Consider the following 22,512-nt stretch of genomic DNA (forward strand, 5'->3'; position numbering starts at 1 on the left):
CTGACCCCACCGGTTGGCGAAGTCCTGCTTGGGTCAATTAAAGGTCACACTCTGGGTCTTGAAGGGCTCGGATGCTTAGGAATAATTCACACATAGCAGATTAAGAAGGATTTCAGGATTAAGTGCAAAGTTGTATCAAACAAATAATGGCACTAGTTGGTCACACCACTTCCTTCTCTAATGAGTAAATAAGTAAGGCACTTACAAGAGCATCTGGAACACAATAAGTCTCAGTTAGTGTTAACTTACTATTCTTCTATACATCTATATTATTACTCTATATTCCATATAAGTCTTGGCTAGATGAAGGGCATAGTAAGGAAATCAAGACTAGTCTTTTTTAAATTGTGTGCCCAAACATTTTAGAAGCAAGTGGGTTTTAATTCAACAACAGAACACACAAAAAGACTATTTTAACCCAAAATCGGAGATCTCTGTAATACTCACTTTTTGTATCCTGAAATAATTTCAGATTACATGATTATCACCACCAGTTTTACAAAATTTACTTTAGCTCTCTAGAGAGTAAACAAAAAGGAGATAATCTTCATCATTTCTGCATTTCTGGAGGTTGTGGGAACAGCAGAATTGCTTACCTGTGCATGTGAACGCATAAATACTTTTCAAATTGTGACACAGGTTTAAATTTGACTCCACAGCAATGCCATACATTGTGCCCCAATCGTTTATCATCGTAGATTCCAGTGAGCCAGAAGTGGTAACCATTCACAATATCAGTGTTACGAGCTGGCTTCTTCTGCCGCCGTATTTTTTGGCTACCAAGGAGGTCATATAGAAAAGTAAGTGGACAGTGGACATACAACTGCTTCTTAAGCAAAATGTTGATCTTTCCCACTTCCATTACCAGCCTTTCACCAAAGACAAGGAATAGGTAGTATCTACATGCACCTGAATTGTGCTTACTACACAGATCTGATATAATTAACCTTTGGAATGAATTTTTTTTTATTAATTAAAGTTTATTGGGGTGACAATTGTTAGTAAAGTTACATAGGTTTCACAGGTGTACAATTTTGTAATAACATCGTCTATATATCACATTGTGTGTTCACCACCCAGAATTAGTTCTCCTTCTATCATATATTTGATCCCTTTCACCCTCATCTTCCACCTCCTTTCCCCCTTAACCTCTGGTAACCACTAAAGTATTGTCTGTGTCTATGAGTTTTTGTTCCTTCATTTGTCTTGTTCCTTTGTTGTTTTCAGTTTTATATACCACATATCAGTGAAATCATATGGTTCTTGACTTTTTATGTCTGACTTATTTTGCTTAGCATAATAATCTCAAGATCCATCCATGTTGTTCTAAATGGCACTATTTCATCTTTACTTATGGGAGAATAGATTTACATTGTGTATATATACCACATCTTCTTTATCCAATCATCTATCAAACAACACTGGTTGGTTCCATGTCTTGGCCACCGTAAATAAAGCTGTAACGAACATCGGAGAACACCTATCTTTATGGATAAATATTTTCAGATTTTTTGGGTAGATACCCAGGAGAGGGATTGCTGGGTCATATGGTAATTCTATTCTTAAATTTTTGAGGAACCTCCACACTGCCTTCCATAGTGGCTGCACCAGTCTGCATTCCCACCAACAGTGTATGAGGGTTCCTTTTTTTCCACAACCTCTCCAACACTTCTTATTATTGTCTCATTGATGATAGCCATTCTAACTGGTGTGAGGTGATATCTCATTGTGATTTTTATTTGTAGTTCTCTGATGACTAGTGATGTTGAGCATTTTTTTCATATATTTATTTGCCATGTGTATGTCCTATTTGGAGAAATGTCTATTCAGGTCCTCTGTCCATTTTTCATTTGGGTTGTTCGTTTTTTTGTTGTTGAGTTGTATGAGTTCCTTATATATTTTGGATATTAGCCCCTTATTGAAGGCGCTGTTTGCAAAAATCTTCTCCCATTTAGTTGGTTGCCTCTTTATTTTGTCAATGGTTTCTTTTGCTGTGCAGAATCTCTTTAGTTTGATATAGTTCCATTCATTTATTTTAGTTTTTTATTTCCCTTGCCTTTGAAGTCAAATTCATAAAATCCTCTTTGTGGAATGAATTTCTTAAACAGTTAATTTACAGGACAAATTTCATTAATCTCAGGGGAGATATATAATTGCATCATTCTTTCTTTTGGCGAGGGTAACTACAATTCAATGATTTTTTTTCACTGAAAACTAAAATGATGCATAATTTCATAAAATGATGATTCTTCCCTGAACTACGATAAAATTCTCAGTATAAAAAAACAGAAATTGAGAGAAGTAGGGGGTGGTAAGACAACAACAATGAACAAAAAACATCCTCATACTGCTATAAAAAGATGTCTGTAATGTATTCTTAAGGAAAAAAAAGCTGATTACAAAACAGCATGATAGGTATTTTTAAAACAAACATGAAGTCAATTCATGTGTTTATATATGCAGGGAAAAAAGTCTGAAAGGAGAGACAACAAACTATTAATAATGATGATAATGTGTAATTGGTAAGATTCTAAATGATTTTTAATCAAACAATTCTTCAACTTTTCTGAATTGTTTAAATTTATAATTGCTTAAATTTACAATGCATTATGTTTTCTCTCTCCTTTTATTATACTGCTTTAATAATCAGAAAAAAACAGTAAATCCACTTCCGTGGGGGGAGCAGAAGAATACCCTGCTTTTGGGCTCAGGCAGGCCTCATGCTAAGCTGTGTCCACACAATGATTTATGGGATGTATTAATCAGTAGTTCCTGGATTAGCAAAACTAAGCTCAGTCAGTGGTGGCAAGCATTCTGGGTAGACAAATTGTGCCTTTCTCGGTGGATGTGATTCAGGAGTACTGTCAGTTATCATTTGACAGATGGAACAGACTCAACAGAGTTGTAGTTATCTAGCTAGTAAACCAGAACATTTTGGTTTGAGCAAAGGAGCACCTACCCAAAGTTATTAAGTTGGTGCAAAAATAATGGTGGGTTTTGCAATTATTTTTAACCTTTTAAACCGCAATTACTTTTGCACCAACCTAATAAAAGTAAAATGCAACTAAATCTTTAGAAAAACATTTAACTATAAACTAATGTGTCTCAATTAAAGCCAGCAAGCTAACTGAGTCGATGTAATAAAGTAGTATAGTTGTATTTTAATTCACTTATAAAAGGTTGCTACATACTTAATTTGCTTGGTATACAAACACCATGGAGGCTATTACAGATTTATAGATGTCTTTCAAACACTTGCGCTAGAAAGGTTATTTTAATGACAGTTTTTACTATAGTGTGGAATGACAAGACAACATGTGATCCATCACTCTATTTAGGAGGCAAATGAACACATGGCCCCTCAGCCTTTACTACTCTTAACAGCTGCTAGCGAACAAAACAGTCCTGTGTGCACGCATCTGCAGTGCTGATGGCATTAATTACACACAAATTTATTGCACTCCTCCCCCCACACTCAGGAACAAATAGCAATGCACAAAGCAGCAGCAAAGGTAAAACGCCCTTGGGGAAGAATTATTTCTCACATACATCTAGGGAGGAACAAAGGACAGATCAGACGTAAATATATCCTTTTCAAAGAGCTTTGGTATTTGAAGGGATATTGTCATGATTTTTTCAAAGCTGCGAAACCTATACTGTCAGTGAAAAGGTCTTACAGAAAAATACATTTATAGATAAAGGATGCTGAATAGCCTGCTAATGGTAACCAGAGCAGGTAGCATCACTCTTTAGTTTCTTTTCATACACAAGAAGCAAAGTATATGAGCGATGCATTTAGATGGAAGATTAACATTACCGAGGTAAGGCAGAGAAGGAATGGCTTAGGAGTAGTGCACTCCCATATGGAGACCAATAATAACATCTGACATTTGTAAAGCACTTTATCATTTATAAGCTGGGTTTAAGCAAACTATCTCCATCCAGGTGGATTCAGTCCCCAGAGCTCAGCCCCAGCTTCCAGGCTGGCAGTCTCCATGGAGAAGCAACCTGTGAAGAACACAGGGAGCAGCAGTACTGGCCAAACAAGGGGCGAATCTACTCACCCACCACCTGGGCACAAGCAGCGCAGATGAGCCCTAATCTGCAATGCTGATTAATATAAATGAGTGGCTTTAATAAAGCCGTTGATGAAGTCTATGAAAGAATGGTTCTCTCCACTCCTTCCTATCAGACAAAGACCAGGTTTAATGAAGACAATGATGAAAGGTCTGTTGCCATAAACACACCACTAACTCACAGGAGTTCTGGAGGAAGCGTCTAACTTGGCTTTCTGAAGGGAGCCTTTTCAATGCTGCCAAATGTGTTAAGGCCGGGCTTATTTGTGGGAGGGATGGCAATCTGTTCTCGTGGGCTGGAAGTTCTTTCTGGCTAAGGGGGAAGAGCAGAGAGAGAAATGGCACTACCAGTAGGACAGGTGCAGCAAAAACTAAGCAAATTGATAATCTTAATTTTTAATTTAGAACAGCTGATACATTGGTTTATAAACTCTTAACTACTGGTAACATTTGTCAAAAAGGATTCAGGAAAATTCAGTGAACCGAAGAAGAGTATAAAATCACAACTGATAAAACTGAAATAGGCCACAAGTTCAGGAAAATGGCTTGAGTATGAAGTGCTGGAATTTAATAGTTACTGATGAGTGCACTCCTTCCATAATTATACATAGCCTACTACCAGCCTGATACTGTACTCATGAAAGTCGTTATAGCCTTACAGAGGTAAAGGCCATTAATTTGCGTTTGATCACTTAGAAGGTTAACGCGTGGATGAGCTGCATGACCTCGGGCCAGCCACATCACTTCTTCGGGCCTCAGTTTGTTTATCTAGGTAAGAGGTGTATGTGCTTTCTCAACAGTAAGCCCCATGATCAGACGTACCTCAATGTGCAGCTGTATACAGCTGTTTATTCATAACAATTGTAAGGGATAGGTAACTAATCAAAACTGTGGATTTCTTTTACTAACAGTAAAAAAATAGTCCAAAAATGTGTTCACTTTTTGAATGAAAGAGCATGGTTCTTGGCCTTGTTTGTCACTGAACAATGACAACCAATCATTTATTTATTTAAACAATGACTAGGTCCCTGAAAAAGTGGCAGATAATTTAAAATGCTTAAATCAGGATTAATTTTTCGTAAGAAAGGAGGAGATGCTTTCTAACATGTTTCCCTGAAAATAAGACCTAGCTGGACAATCAGCTCTAATGCATCTTTTGGAGCAAAAATTAATATAAGACCTGGTATTGTACTGTATTATATTGTACTATTATATTATATTATATTATGCTACACTATACTACATAGACTGGGTCTTATATTACAGTAAGACCAGGTCTTATATTAATTTTTTTCTCCAAAAGACGCATTAGAGCTGACTGTCTGGCTAGGTCTTATTTTCAGGGAAACACGGGAGTAGGGTATAAAAAGTTGGTGGTGTCAAGTATCTGGCATTCCTACAAAAACTGTAAATAGTTGGTGCTTAGTCAGAATTGAATGCTCAGTCATGAAAGAAACAAAGTAATTCTGACATTATTAACAACAGTTAGTTGTTTGATTTTCCACCTTCTTCTATATGGGAATTGCTGCACATGAAGTCTGCTATACTCAGGTTGTTCTACGTTAGTACGGTCTTAGTGGCACTGTTACACCTTGTTCTGACTGAACTTTCTCTGAGAGAATTATGTCTGCCATTTCAGTGGTCTGACTACTTTCCCCCACGTGGCTGATAATCTCTATTTTCTTTCACTGCTTCATTGGACGGCCCTCTCAGTCATGTTAAGTGATGTTTTCCAAGTGTGATTTTACCTAAAAGTTAATCCCACCATTGAGAAACACAAGTTCACAACGTGACACTTCAGAACACCAGTACAGTATTTCATCAACTGAACATAGATGCTGCTGGCTAGAACACTGCCAAATAGTACTGGCTCTCAACATTTTAAAATTGTAACCTGCAGTAAGAACTGTATTTTACATCATGATGAAATACATGCATACAAGCATATGTATAAAAATGAGTGAAAAGTTTCATAAAACAAATTTCATTATCTATTTTCTATTGTATTTTATTTTTTTTTAAAAGTGTTGATAGTAATTTGTTAAATTGATTTCATCACTCACCAATAAACAGGATGTGACCTGTGGTGTGAAACATTATCTTACATCATGCTGAGACATGTCACGTATAGCTCATACCTTGGTTAGCCACCTTAATTGTGCACGAAATCCCCCAATTTTTGATATGCAGTTTAAACACTGTTGTTCTGAAATACCTTTGTAAGGATGTTAATTTCTTTATCATTTTACACCAAAACATGTGAATTAACTGAATTAAACAGAAGTAGGATAAAACAGAATCATTCTTGGGTCCTATGGGGTATATTGTTAGGTGCATAGCAATCTTGTTGGTTTAGATCACTGATGTTGCCTTAGCTTTGATCCTACAAGATTTATAAAAACAAATTGGCTTAGAACACATGTGGATAAAGAGTTAAAAATTTCAGGATTTTTCTGGGATTTACACATATATCCTGTAAATTCCAAGGATACCATGTCTTCTGGGTAATTAGTCCACTTTTCAGCTCAACCAGTTCCTCTTTAAATTGGGCCACATTAAAAGGCAGATGTCTATAATTTAGAGACATCCCAAGGTTTGCACTTCAAAGGCAGCCACAGAAATAAAAGCATGAATCATATACATCAAAATCCATGCATCTTGTCTAAAACTATAATTGTATTTCTTCCAAATACATTCCTTTCCACTCTTCCAAAATCTGTGATTCAATAGAATTTTAAAAATAACCTGGCCCTACTGGTACTATGTTCTAGAAAATTAGGTAATCCTTTTTTTTCACCTCCTTCAAAAAAAAACCAGGTAGTAGAAACTTGAGACTGGCTGCATTACATCCTTGAATCAAATATTGGATACCCTTGGTTTAGAAATTCTCCAATTTATAAAGATACACAATTAGCTTTTAAACTGGTATCTGCAATGCTTAGCACAATGCACACAAAAATTTTTTGTTAAATTATCAATACTGTTCTAATATGTGAATTAGTTGTATCAATCATAACTATTTCAAAACAAATTTGCAGTTACCAGTTTGTTTAATCACAAGTTTCAGAAATTTACATTTGTATATTACCTTGTAGCTTTTAAAGTCTTGAACAAATGAAGCCTATAAATTTCTCATCACAAATCTGCCATAAAGGTGAGTTCATTAATTTAGGTTTTGCTTTATATTGCTGAAATATGCATCTAAATCTCTAAAAATCTGACATTTATAAAATATTTTGGATTCTCTATTACATCTCTGATTTTATTAACAATTTTTCTTGATTCTTTTGTATTCCTTCGTATTTCATGCCATATTCAGGATCTGGTTATATGTTGTAAGTTCAGACTCTTTCCTACAATACTGGCACTAACAAGAATATAGGCGTTAAAGATAATGCTGCCTTTATGTTACAGATGAGGAAACTAAGAAAATAAGTTGCTTCTGCATACTAGTTCTTTTATGAAATTAAAATGTTTCATAAAGCTCCTGTTGATGTTTGTATTGATATATGTATTTCAATATTTTAAAAACTACTAGTTGTTTAAGATAAATTGTAGGGTGTGGTAACTGCAAAATTGCTAGCAAAAAAGTTATCATGGTTCTTTGTTGGCTCGTTAGTTTTTCTACTTTAGTTAAACATAGGATTTTGGAGCCTGGATTTAGACTGCAGCTCTATCATTTAGTAGCAGAATTATCCTGAAGAAATAATTTAATCTTTTCCTGCACCTCAGGAGGGGTAAATGGACTAATATGCATAAAGCACTTACAACAGTACCTACTACATAGTAAGCATTCAAAAATATGCTAATACTATTTTTAAATGTTTGGCAGCAATTTTACTAAATGTTAAATATTCTACATTACGAAGATTCGAATTTCATTTGTAAAGTGGGATAATTAAGACATTACATAAATGGTCTGGAGAAAAAGATCTGAGCGGTAGAACGAGCTATCTAATGTTAAATGGCTAACTGGAAAAAAACAAAACAAGCCAGTGATAGGAGTTAAGTCCACGGACTTCTACTTCAGGGCTCTTTCCACTTCTTTGTAGCTTTGTACGTCATCTCGGAGGAGTATAAAAAAGGTAAGTGCTATATAGCCCAACACATTACGAAAACATAAATGATCCACAAGAGTGTACCTGAAACCACTTAGTAATGAAATAATCTGATATTCTAAACAGGGAAATTGTCCTTTAAAAACTGAAAATTGGACATACAGTATGGTGTTTACTGATGTCTGACTTGCTATGCACAGTGAAAATGGCCTCAAAGAAAGGCAATTAAGCCACATAAATAATAACAAACAATTTAATGCATTTTCCAAAATGCTTAAGAAGAAACTTTCTTGGCAGAGCCATACTTTCCAACAAACCCACTTTAATGTTTTCACAGTTTACAGTATCAGAAATGACCTCGGGGTCAGGCATTTGTCAGTTAATGACCTGTTGGGCTAATGGCCTTCAGCTTTGCCTTGGGCACAGAAGTCCTCCAGTAGGTCATTAGCTGCCAGAAAAGGGCTCTTCCCCAATCACTATTGCTAAATAAATAAAATTTGCTCCTGGGTTAAGGCCCCATAAGCCAACTTTGGCTTAGAGTGAATTTTTTCGTAGAGAAGTTACAACTCTAAGGATTCAAGAAAATGATGGAAATGCTAAAACTAAAATTATCAACACAGCTGAGTTGCTATATGTGGCTACTAATGAAAAGCTCTTAAATGTTCTTTTGCTTATGGTTTTCAAGTTCAGTATTAATCTAATATAGCAGGTACCAGATTACAAATACGGCATTTTGGAATTTCACCTGTAAGTCAACTGTTTGGAGCTTATACCACATTTTCCCATATACAAGGTTATATATAAATGGTGGGTAGGTTCCCAGGACAGCCCACAAAAACTTGGATAGCCCATACATTAGAAATACCATAACTTGTAATTAAAAATAGAAGAGATAACCACAATTATTTAATACCTGTAGTTAAACCAACTAGGAAAAACAAAACTAAATAGGAAATGTTTTAAAAATGATCTTTAAATATTGATAGTTACAGGTAAATTTGGTTTAAATTTGGTTTCTTAATACAAGAGTCTACCACCCTTAACTCTGGTGTTTTTAAATTTCAAGTAAATTTTCTTGGCTTATTTTTCCTCTTGAAAAGAAGAAGGAAAAGGCAAAAAGATAAATGGTTAATTTTTCTGAAATAATAGGTAAGAGAACAAAAAACCAGAGGGAAAGGGTTGAAGAGGATAGGTATATACGTTGGAGATTTCCTGAGGTGAAATCAACCGAGTTGTGAACAATAAGAGACAAAGAAAGGGGTACTGTGTAGAAGTCTACCAGGTTGAGGAAAGGATGGTTGGAAGAGATGTGAGTTCAGGTAGCTGAGGATGCAGAGGAAGGAATTGGCTGTTCATCTGTCCAGTACTTTTGTAAACTAACTCAGGAAGTTCCTTGAGTAAAATCATTTGAAAGGCAAAAGAAGAGTACTGAATAACTCAAGATGGAAAACAGATTTTTTTCCTCCCTCTGGGTTTGGAAAAATAGCAATTTTTGTCAATGAAAATGGAGGGGAAAAAGCTGGTTTAATTAATTTTATTTCTGGAAAATAGGAAAGGGGATTTATAAAAATTGATGTTGCTAAGTGTACTATAAAATTGCTATAATCAATATATTTCTACCTTTCATGGCCAACCATGGTGTGGGTTCAACTCCACCCATTGCAGAGAATGTATTTTTGTTGAACATAGACATTTTTTTTTTTTTAAACAGGCTTCTATGAATGCTAGACATATGGAAGAAATACTTTTCTTGCTCTTCTGTCAAACCAGGTTTCTGGTTTGAGATAGACATTCAGAGAAGTGTCCATTTTGCATGATGGCATTTGACCTTCCTGTGCCAAAAAGATACTCCGTTCCATTGCTTTATGGCACCAAAAGGGCAAAGTTCAAGGTTTTAATGTGATAAATTTTGAAAGAACATAATAGTTTGTCTTCTTATTTCTAGTACACTTCTCAAACACTAATCATTTATCACTTTTACTTTTACAGATCAAGGAAGTAGGCCCAGAAAATAAATATGTTGTCTGTTTAATATGTGGCTATATTACCGAATGATAAAAAACTGTGGAAAAATTAGTTTGGGGATTTTGAAACTGTAATTTTATAACAGCATTTTGACTTTTCTATTTAATTGATATGGAGATAGTTTCCTTTATTGTTACAATACATGACACACCACTTTCCTTCTGTATAACATTTACTCTAGTCATGAAAACCTACACTTGAGTGGGTTATATGTAGAAAAGAATGTTAATCTTGGGTGTCAAATTAGAAAGACTAAAAGATATTAATTCAATAATTTCCGCAAGTAAAATAATGCTGACAAGACTATAAACACACAAGGTCACAACTGTTTCTATTTTAAATGACTAGGATAGAGAAAAACTTATCTACATTTCATATGGTATAGCATATTTTTAGGTCTCACTTTTCAACATGAATTTGAAAGAAAATTAATATAACAGGTAAGACCAACACCAAATAACCAATAGCAGACTCTTTATTAAAATATATAGATGGTGTAAAGGGAGGTGATTTATATGTATAAATTGAGAATATTTATACAAACAAAATTCTTCTTTGTAAACAACATATTTATCCCTTTAGGAAAACAAAGTTAACATAAGGAAATACATCAGTTATGTAAGGAGTACATCTGTGTCTCTGGTTATTTTGAAATATAAATCACTAATGCTTAATAGAACAGCCCCCAGGAGTGACATCATGATAATGTTCTGGGTGTTTAGACAAGATTCAGGCTCATCTCATGTGAGGTATAGTGATAGGTTCATTAAATGAAAATAAATACAAAGATAAAATAACATTGTGATTTCAATTATTTAAATATTACGGTTATCACTGTATATGTAAAATGAAACACTGTTAGTTTGTTTTTTAAAGATAACAAGTTGTAATCCACATAGTCTTATTTGCACTGTGGCTTAATCCCAAAATACAAATCCAGTCTATAAACACAGGGACCAGGGAAAACCTGCAATGGCCAAATTTCTAAATTACAGTGCTTTTCCATTTTATGTTCCCCCACCCCCCCCATTACTTAGCATATCTCATTGATACATTTGAAGCTCAAACACTAAAATTTTAGATTCTGGCATGTCCCCATCATTTCAGCGTTCAGTGATGTTCTACATGAACATAATATAGAGCAACTTATTTCAATGGAGTCAGGGAATTTATGGCTTAAAAAGAGGCATTCTTGAGGTTTCTTAGTCCAGGGTTTTTATATAGTGAAGTACAAAAATAAAAAGTTGCCCTCAGGTTCCATAATTGAAAATGAATGAAAACCCAAGCATTAATTTTTAAACTCGCTCTTGAATTCAAAATCTTGTTAATTCACACTTATGAGACTATAGTTATAATAGTAAGAGGACAATTACCAGAGGACTAATATACCAACTTCTATACTTAGAGATATTTAAAAATCTAAGTGTTACCTAAGGCAATTACCTTAAAGACCCCTAATATCTTCAGGGAAAAGCCATAGGGAAAATAATTGACTTTGCTAATTTTACCCTTGGCAATTATAAAAAGCTCTTGAATTTCATATGACTGCAGAACTCTTCATCTAATGGTCTGTCCCAGGAGAAGTACAGAGATAAACACATAGAAATTCAGACAAGAATCCAGTAGTGCAAGAAAATGGGAAATTGGTAGAAAGAATGAGTCATAAAAAATTATAGTTGCTACAAATATGCTAATTTTAATTACCAAGTTAAATACACACCCTCCAAGAAAAAGCAGGCTGTTACTGTGAAAAAAAGTGACATACTATAAATACGGAAATTCTGTATTAAGTTCTGTCTGCTCACTCTCGCTGTGGTCTCTATGTTGCTGTTACTGACTATTTTTCTTTCTTACAAAAGAAAATTAAAACATCATTAAATAGAAATCTAACTTTACCAAGACATGAACCATATGTAGAGAACTTAAGAAAACTTAATAGTGCCCCAAACAAATACTGATTACCACCTTCTTCTTCCCCCCAAAAAACCCTATTAATGGTTAGTACGATAATCGACTTAAGCTTCTGGGAACTCATTTAATAAAATTAGTCCTATTCTAAGATGTAACTTCACTTTTCTTAAGAAAATATTCTGGTGGGAATACTGCCAAGTATCAAATGAAAGGAATGGTTTTGAATAAGGGAGATTTGCTTTATCAAAGAGAATTCTTGACTTTCAAGCACCTTAGTTACCCCTTACAATCTCCTCAGTTTAAAGTACCATTCACACGATTTGGAAATCATCTATTATGATTAAAAGAGGGCTACTAAAAGCCTAGACTTGTAAAAGATCAACTATGGACCCCTGGACATGGTACACAAGGTCTTTCACAAAAAGATTTCTTTTGAAATTGAACTTACAGAGCCTTCAGTGACCCTTTGTAGAACAAATGCAAAAGATCCACGTTTTGGGTGATCAGGAGGGTTGCACAGAATAAATCTTCAATTCAACATACAAGTATTAAATTAACAACAACAACAAAAAATACCATGGCCTAAAATGGAAAAAAATTGCTCACCAGGCAAAGGCTGATAAAATGCAAATCTAAAAGTGTGAGCCTGTGCAGAGATCTGAAGGTACAGACTCACCAAAGGGGAAGGAAGTGCCTGATCATTGTTTTATTTGAAGGAGAAGTTTCGGGCTGAACTGTTGCTTGGATATGTTAAGTTTTTCTTTTTCTTTTTGTAAATCAAGTAGTGCTACTGAAATCCAGTGCCTAATGGAGCAGATGGTGGAGGTCTTAGATTCTGGAACATTTATAGTGATGCTTCTGAATGCAAAACACCAAGAGTAGATTTCACAGGCTGTGAATCTGATCTGATTTTGATGGGAATAAAACCTCTATTTTCTCTGAACTTGAACCATGCTGAAAGAAAGAATATGTGAATGATACAGGCTAGCTAAGAAAAAGAGACATATTAAATATTATTCCCCAAAAGGGAAGTGGTTAAGTGAATACTTGTTTGTGTCATTACAGCACGATTATATGCGTATTTGTATTTAATACTACCATCTTAACCTTATATATTTCATCAGAATCGCTTAAAGTAAGTTAAAACTGATAGAGAAAACAGGAATTTGTCTAAAGGCAATAAGCCTTGCCTTTTTAAAGGCAGGACCAGGCTGAGGACTAATTACTAAAATGTAGATCTAGTGACCGCGTCCAGACCATCTCTTTCTCTCAGGTATATGATGGGTCTAATACAGGAGAGGCCGGTGTGTGTAAGTTGGGCTAGTCATGTGCAGCTCAAGGCACCCAGAAACTATATCAGACCTTTCTGAGACTTCCTCCTTCTCTAAGACTGAACGCTCATCACAGACCACAGAGGTGCAGTTTACGAGGGAAGATGGATGACACAGTCAGAAAGTAGCTTCCAGGGACAATGGATCAGTCACCCTTCCGCTAACATGAGAATTCCATGAAAGGAGAGAATTTAGTGAGACCCATCAAAGTAGACCATACACATAGAAAATGGAGCAATTGCAGGTGAATAAAAATGAAAGGAATGCCCAAATGGTAATAAATCTCTGGAGGGAGATTTGAGATGCTCTATTATTCCATTTATATGGCTGATTCATTTCTTACTTTAGCTTCCTTTCCAGGTGAATATAAACTATATATTAAAGGTACTGTACTACTTTCTTCCTAAAAACCAGCAGGTCTGTCCCATGAAAAATATGTGCTAGCCAGAAGTCTGATGGGAAGCTAGGACAGAAAGCTACTTGTCTCCCAGTATCTGTTCTCTGTATCTTCCAGAGTCTTGGCAGGGCACATGGCTCCCCACAGGAAAGTTTACATTTCCTAGCCTCCCATATAGCTAGGTGCAGCCATATCATTAAATTCTGGCAAATGGAAGCAAAATGATCTCGAATAACTTCTGCGAAATGTCTTTAAAGTGGTGATGTTATATAGTTTATCATCCAAACTACGACATTTGCGAGTAAGAGGGAGTGCTAAAATAATTAAAATTCTATACTTTTAAAAATGTGTATTTATTAACTAATAATTGATTTTATTATACCAGTGGACTTGTTAACTAGTTCTATTAAGAAACTATTTGCAAAAATAAAATTTCAAAAGTAACAAAAATAACATATATTTATGTACATCAAAACAAATAAAAAAGAACTTCTTTATATTGATGATCTGAATATTAAATAGCCAGTAGAATAATTATTCTTGGTACACACATTCACATATTTTAACATGTTTTTTAGCCATATCTGTCTCTAATATTGTGTCACTGGCACTTTTCTGAAGAATGTGTCTTTTAAAATATGGCCTTTTAAAATAAAGTTGCCAGCAATATTCTTCACAGTTGCATTTTATGATTAATTAATTTGAAATTATTGATACCTTCAATTGATTGTGATTGGTAGACCATAATATTGTTAATTGAGAAAATTTTCTTTCTTCAGGTTCTGAATTACTTGATAAACTCACAGCAAATTTGCTAAATGGAGGAGATACTCAACTCTAATTTTTTTCATATTGAAAAATGTAACTATTCCAGCTCAAATATTTTCAAGGAACTATCTTTTTGCTTCCTGAAGAGTATCTTTCTTTGACAAATATTTTCATAAGACAAAACTTGTCAAGTAAATTGTCTCTATGATTCTTTTAAATATTTTGCCAAAATTAGATGCTACAAAATCTAGACCATCCTTATTTCATTTCATTCGTGTGTAATGTGTAATTTATTCAAAATAGGAGCACCACCAAAAGATTCTTCCTTCAAGGTGAGATAATCCAAATCACAGTTACTGAACTGCAAATTTTAATCTTGTATAGTATTTGAGTTCTTACTATTTATTTTGTTTCATTCCTTTCTTGTTTTTGTAGGGAAATAAAGCTTTGTTTTCACTAATTGTAAATCTCTAATTTGGTGGTCCATTTATTGAACTTGATATAAAATTTCCACTTGATGTTGAATAAAATGTCACCAAAATTTTAACGACTCATTTATAACAAAGTTGAATACCACTGTTGGATATAGAGATTTCCAGAATTTGATTGATGATGGGCAACAAAGAGAGAAGGCACACACTGCTGTGCTGCAGCATATTTTTGTAATCAACATCAGTTATCTCCCCCCAAAATCTTGCAGTTCAGAGACTCTGACTACAAAGATATTTGTAAATTTTTATAACAAGAGCTTCTATTTCAATTAGTAGAATGTTGACACTTGTTCGGATGCAGTTATGAATTATGGGTATGCCACAACCAATTCCAACTATTCCACTCGTTTCTTAATGTAGTAAGAACCTGGTTTTTACCACAACACTGTGTGCTTTAACAAAATTTGTACTTGTATTATTATATTAATTAATAATTTTATCTTCCATGTTGATCTTTTAACTGAATTTCCAATCTTACTCATAATGGCTTTACCTCTGATAGAATATACTTCCAAAAGCTTTACCTCGATTCCATGAAGAAATGGAAAAAACAATATATTTTTAGAATTAACTAAAATGATTTAATTACTTAAAGTACCTGATGACACTCAACTAAAACTAGAATTATTTAATTATTTGCAAAGTTTTTCTTCTGACAATGGAGCCAAAAAAACATAAAGCTATTGCTTCCCTTTTCCTATGTGCATAAAAATCTTATAGTTAAAATGAATGAAATTTAGAAGAACAGTCATTTATCTAAATAAAAGTCAGGGTCCACAGAGTGGTATGCATGTATACCTTCTACAGCGGCACGTGTTAAATCACCATTTTCAGGAAGTCTCCTTAAAGTAACTACTAACTTCAGAAGTAGATCCTGACACGTTTTCATCAAATTTGACTCCTCTTGTTTTCATGTGTTCGGTGATACCACTATGGCCTCCACAGTGGATAGTAAATGTCAACAAAGATTTTGTGCAAGTTACACATCCCTTATCAACTTCCTCGAGAAATAAAAATCCAGTACTTTTAAAATATACATACTTTTATTTTTTTGAGCTTACTGCTGCCAAAGATTTACTGCAAAAACAAAGAGCTGCCAAATAATAAAATAGCTGTAGCTTTACATTATACAAGCAAGCGTGTTCAGTCTACTCTCTACTCACTCTACGCAGCCTTGATTTCCCACACATATTTCATACACACCGAACCTCTAACTTACTTTGTTTCCCATTGAGTTTTTGAAGTGGTGCCTGGTGGCTTTGTGATTCTTGAAGGCTACGCATGGGCCTTAGGATAACTGGATGATACACCAACTGGCCAGTTGGGGCAGCAGTGTCAAATACTTCTCCTCCCACCCGAGACAAAGGAGTTAACTGTCCCTAGATATTTGCTATCAGTAATTGCCCTACATTCTGTCCTTGATTGGGAGGTGTCTGAGTTATGAAAAGAGACTGTCTTTCAGATTTAATATTACATCTTAACATAACTCCGCTATACATGGGTTTCACCTTCTATAAGCCTACATTAGACAAAAACTGAGGCAGAGGCTGGAAGTGTAAAGTGGAGATCTATAAAACCTGTGCTGGCTTATTCTAAAGTAATTATTAGCAATCATTCTCTGTTAAAAAATAAAAAATCCAGGACACATGCTAACTCAGATGGGCTTCTGGAAGAGCAGACTTACACTGAGACTGACCTTAGCAACCCAGGATGTGCGCTCACTTGACCTTCAAGGGAAGGAGCTCTGCCCTTCTCTGCCGGTCCTCCTCCTTCCTTCCTATTGGCTGGAGTGCGAACACAATGACAACCATGTTGGGCCATAAAGTGGTAAGATAAGGCGGCAGGGCAATAGGATAGAAGGAGCCTGGGTTCTTAGCTTTGTCGAATCACCATGCCAACCTGGGACTGCCTACTTCTGCATGCTCTTACATGAGAAAAAAATAAAACTCCTATATTGTTTTGCCACTGTTATTTTATAGTCACACCTAATCCTAACTGATATATAAGAAATACCTCTACGATCGTTCTATAAAGCAGTTTGGTACTATGTATACTAAAAATATTGCAACCCTTTGAACCACTTCTAGGTATTTATCTTAAAAAAATAATCTGGAATGAGGAGAATTGCTGTGTCAAGAGGTTTGCTGCAGATCTATTTATGATAGTAAAACATGAGAAGCAACCTAAATGTCCAAAAATGAGGAATTTGTTAAATAAATATATTACATCTAAATAACTGAATGTTGTGAAGCCATTAAAAAGTTTATGAAAAGTTTGTAACGTGAAAATGCCCACATCATAACATGAAGAGGGAAAAAACAGGCGGGATTAACAAAAACCTTATATATGCAAATTTTCACCTATGTTACTAAAAAACCCACATATATAAAGGTATGAATAAACAAACAAAAAACACTGAAAGAAAATACATCAACTTATTAACGAACAGTGATTATTTCTGGATAGTGGAATGATGAGTAATATTTATTTCTATCTTCTTGATATTGAATATTTAACACTATCCTATCATTAACAAATAATTCCATCTGTAATCAGAAAAAAATAGAAATTCATTTCAAAAATTTTTCCTAGCATTCACTGTTTTATCTGGTGCTGACACTGCCACCACCATCACCACAATTTTACAGAGCACCTATCTCCACCCAGGGAGTTGGGGCAGCAGGGTACATGCCTCCGTGGCTCCTGCAGTCAACCAAGAGCCATCTAAAGGCCATTCGGACACAAGCAAACCCCACCCAGTTTTACCTTGGTGTTCTGTAGCACAGCTAGTCCATTACAGGCATTTGCTAGAAGAAAGTCTCCACTCAGGATAGCTATTTTGTTTCCAAAATGCATGTCTTTCAGTGGCCCATCAGAAGATTGCAATTCATTTAAATTTACTATCCCACGATGTACAAGGAGAGCCGTATGGATAAGTTCTGTGATCTCTGCCAGACTTCTTTGACTAAAACATAAAGGTAAGACTTGTCTGAGTGTCAGGAATACCACCTTATCACTAATGCCAGACTTCAGTTTTCAACAATAATATATTTATAGATTAGTCTCTTTTTTAGGTTGTTTCCTTTTAATGAAGTTTTTAAATTGAGATATAAATGACATGTAACATTATATTAGTTTCAGGTGTACAACATAATGATTCAACACTTGTATACGCTGCAAAATGATAACCCCAGTAAGTCTAGTGACCATCACCACACAGTTACATTCTTTTTCTTGTGATGAGAACTTTTAAGATCTACTCTTTTAGCAACTTTCAAATATACAATGCAGTATTATTAACCATAATCACCATGCAGTAGTACATTACATCCGCAGGACTTATTTATTTTATAATTGGAAGTTTGTACCTTTTGACAACCTACACCCATTTCACCTACCCCTACCCCCTGCCTCTGGCAACCACAAATCTGTTCCCTGCATCTATAAGTTCAGATTGTTTTGTTTTTAGATTCCACATATAAGTGAGGTCATATGGTATTTATCTTTTTCTATCTGACTTATTTCACTTAGCATTTTGAAGTCTGTTGTTTTTTTTGGGAGGGTTTTAAATGTACTTTATTTCTTTAATCATGCCATATTTTAATGGGTACACAGTGCTTTTACGTGGCATCAATTATGAGTTGGCTTTGAAACAATTCAGTATTATACCAGGTAAGATAATTACTGATCTCTTCATTCTTTTGGAGTGACTCTGCTAACAGGAGCAGGTTCCATCTATTCCAATTTGTGTTGCTGTATATGTCCATATAGTGGCTCTACTAGCTAATACAGCATTACCATATATGTCATGGAAATCGGGTATACATTTCTGGTGGCTCTGCCTTGCTGCTGTTTGCTGAGTGTTTGGAACTTAGAGATGACTTACTATGGTTTTGGCTGAAGGAAATATTATGAAGCTAAATATGGAATTGTCACAACTACAGTTGCTGGTTTGGTTGCAACTTCACATCAAGTACCCTTGCAAAAAGACTTCCATTAAGTTTTTAACAGAGGTCCCTCCACCAAGTAGTTTGGGATCTATAAGCAGATCTTGACACCTTCCTTCTCCGTATCATTTCCCCCTCTCTGCCCCATGAATCACCAGGATTCCCAGAGAAGATGGCTAGTGGAGGGCTATCATTCACAGTTCTGTTTACTTTGAAAGTTCTCAGTAAACTTTCCAATCTCTGTAATGTTAGGATTTTGGAGAATCCTTGCTAGTATCTAATAGAACTCCAATATAAGTGGGAATGTAATTTGTGCTAGGCGTTAGGCTAACCTTTATACATTATCTCGATTAATCTCAAATGCAACAAAAGAGTAAATTCATGGTTTAGATTTAAACCTCCTTACATCCCAAAGAAAATCACCAAGGATAGAGGCTTATAAGTCTACTGAGAAGTTAACAAAATATTTTTTAAAAGGAGCTAACATTTAAAATTATCCTTTAAAAGAGAGACTAAAAGAAAGGAATAAAAACATATTTTATTAGTACCCTGCAAGTTTTCTAGTTTATAAACCCATTCACTATAAAAATCCAGTTACATTTCACAAAAATTGAACAATGAGATTATGCACAAGTATAAAATTCAAGAAGGGTTAAGCATTGGATAAATCTCTCATGCAGTTCAGCTTATGAACGTAATAACCAGGCAAGCAAGAAATTGTAGGTGTTTTAAATTACCCTAAGGATGAAAATGAGTAATTGTGAGCTTTTAATAAAGACATCTATAATCATAAAACAGCATTCATTAAATAAATAGCAATTTTTAAATGCCACATGGCCAGAAACAACAAAAAACAATGCTAATAATGAAAGTGAAAACCCATCATTTGTTACAGTACCCACCATTTGCAAAGAACTCTCATTTATATGATCAACCTGTGATTCTAATTACAGCAGGTCTGGAGAGGCTAAATACCTGATCCAGAACACTCAGTTTATAAAGGACAAGGCTGGAACTCAGAGTCACCTTATACTGACCAATGATAACTTAAAATGTTTATTTACCAAATGAATAGTAAATAAAGGGGTGGGGCAAAGTTACCAATGTTATCAACACTAGTATATGCCCACCACAAATTTGTCCAATTTTCATCCTAAAGTTCTCAGCACTAAGGAAGAGAGAACCTAGGAGAAAGTATATTATGAACAAACTTGACTCTTTTGTTCATAATAACTGGGGAAAGTAATCAAATTATTTCAAAATCATTTGGTTGGAACCAAATCAACTGATTTAACCCAATCAGGAATCTAGATAACAGTTCTACTTCCACCTAAAACATCAGACTGGGCAAATCCCTTAAACGCTCAGGCTCTTGGTCTCCTCATCGTTGGAGAAAGAGTCCCTTCCAGTTCTAAGATTCAGGGATTTCAGTTCTAAAATTTAATATTCAGTTCTAAAATTCTAAGATTTGAGGATTTAAAAAAAATTACCTGGACTGGTAGTTAATTGTTTTAAAAAAGACTAAATTACTGTTATTATCGGTACCTACATTTCTATAGGGAATAGAAATTGGAAAAAAAAAAAAGATGGTCATCTTGAAATCCATCCTGAGAGCCCACTATCTAGTACTACGTTCTTAACTTCTAAAATTTTATCATCAGACAAACAACTCCAGATCACACTGTGCAAGGGTCTAATTTAGTGCACAGCAGAGAAGCAATATGAAAGAAGCTGAAAATATTTTCTTCTCATCATCTTATTCCTATTTTAGCCACCCAAAGCACTCTAGTAAACTTTCAATGTACTAGATTTTTAAAATTATCTTAAATGAAAGTCTTTATGCCATTTTATCTACATATACTTTAGTATTTGGGGGTATTTTTTTATGCTAAATCTTGATTGGAAAAGAGTCACAAATGAATACCACGTATGATAAGTAATCAGAGTAAGGAAGTAATTACCACATTGGATGTAACCTAGAGGATTAATCGATGTTTTCAAAAGAATTTTCAGCAAATTGCTTCCTTTCAATTGTATGTTAAACAACTTCATCTGTTTTGACCCATTTTCTTTCATCATTTCTCCAAATTTTTTAGCATTCTAAGCTTTAAAAAACGAGGAGGGCAGACATTGCTAGTTACCTATTCATTCTTTCCTTCCTCACTACTAACACACCTTTGATTATATTTGGAATGACAATGTACTCAATTAAACACACTCACCTTCCCAAGATCCCTGAGACTAGAGGTGATCATATAGCACAGTCTGGCCAATGAATGTAAGTAGAAGTTCACTAGGTGAAGTTTCTGAGAAATCTACAGAGTTCCTAACATAAGGGGACAGATTCAGCTGCTGTGCACCTTTGGCACTTTGGCTCACCCCCTTCTTCTGACTGGAATATGGCCCAGATGCCTGGAGACAACAGTAGAGACCTAAGGATTCCAAAGAGGGCTCCCATGGAAGAATGGTGAGCAGGAAGAAAGGAGAAGCCTGGGCCCCTGATGACATCTTTGAAGGCTATGCCAGCTCCGATATGCCCACCTCTGGACGTTTTATTATCCAAAATCAATAAATACTGCACTCCTTTAAGCTACTGCTTGTTAGAGTACTATCATATACAGCCAAATAAATTACTACAACATATGGTCAATAAAAATTATACCACAAAAATGGTAAAGACATTTTACATTCATGTTTCTGTACTATGGTTTTAGTATCTGATATTTATGTCTTGGAGATAGGTCCACATTATTTACAAATAGAGAACTTTATACAACATTTACAAACAGAATCTCCTTGTTCTGTTTAACATCTATCTCTATAGAGGTCCATTGTTTTGATGTGCCATGCAACTGCTGCTATAGTGTGAACAATAAATCTTTACTTGTTTAGTCTTTTTAAGAATCAGCCTAGATGTCACTTCTTCTACTTAGTCTTCCCTCACTTCCCTCACTGCTTCTGTGCCTGAAAGACTCTGAACATATTACTAGCTCAGTCATTTATTGCACTATACTGTAATTATATCTTTAGCCATGTATCTTCCTGCCATCTCTCTCCCTCACTACCTATTAGTAAATTACACTATCCTATTTCCCTAGGTTGACTATAAATATTTGTTAAATGAATAACTCTTTACTTAGAAATCAATTTTATAAAGGTATAGAGGATTATTATCATTCTTAGTTTCAAAAGGGTAGGAATTATACAAACTAAAAAGTCAGGTTTGTAGAATCAGAGTTGTAAGCGACCCCAGAGGTCAATTAAATCAATTAACCCTTTCCAGGGATTAGTGATAACAAATTACACAGGAGCCAGGTCTGTTGATGAATAGTTTTAATTATTAGACATTGTTCCTTATATTAACTTGAAATCTCTTTAAATGCTTTGTATTTTTAAGTTGGTCTTAAAATGGTAGAACGGTCAACTGTTTCACCACACAGGCAAGGAAGATAAAAGACAAAGTCTTCTTTCTTTCTCTTTCTTATTCTACCTTTTCCTTCTTCTTCCT

General features: G+C 34.9%; 1 protein-coding gene across 1 annotated transcript in view; it reads right to left on the reverse strand.

The window, feature by feature from the left end:
• PDSS2 (decaprenyl diphosphate synthase subunit 2) overlaps positions 1 to 22,512 on the reverse strand; it is a 207,145-nt gene that overhangs the window by 71,268 nt on the left and 113,365 nt on the right. The window contains exon 3 of the mRNA XM_019735068.2: positions 17,824 to 18,022. Coding sequence (XP_019590627.2) covers positions 17,824 to 18,022 — 199 coding nt within the window. The remainder of the gene's footprint in view (positions 1 to 17,823; positions 18,023 to 22,512) is intronic.

This window comes from Rhinolophus sinicus, linkage group LG05 (assembly GCF_036562045.2).
Source record: "Rhinolophus sinicus isolate RSC01 linkage group LG05, ASM3656204v1, whole genome shotgun sequence".
NCBI lineage: Eukaryota > Metazoa > Chordata > Mammalia > Chiroptera > Rhinolophidae > Rhinolophus > Rhinolophus sinicus.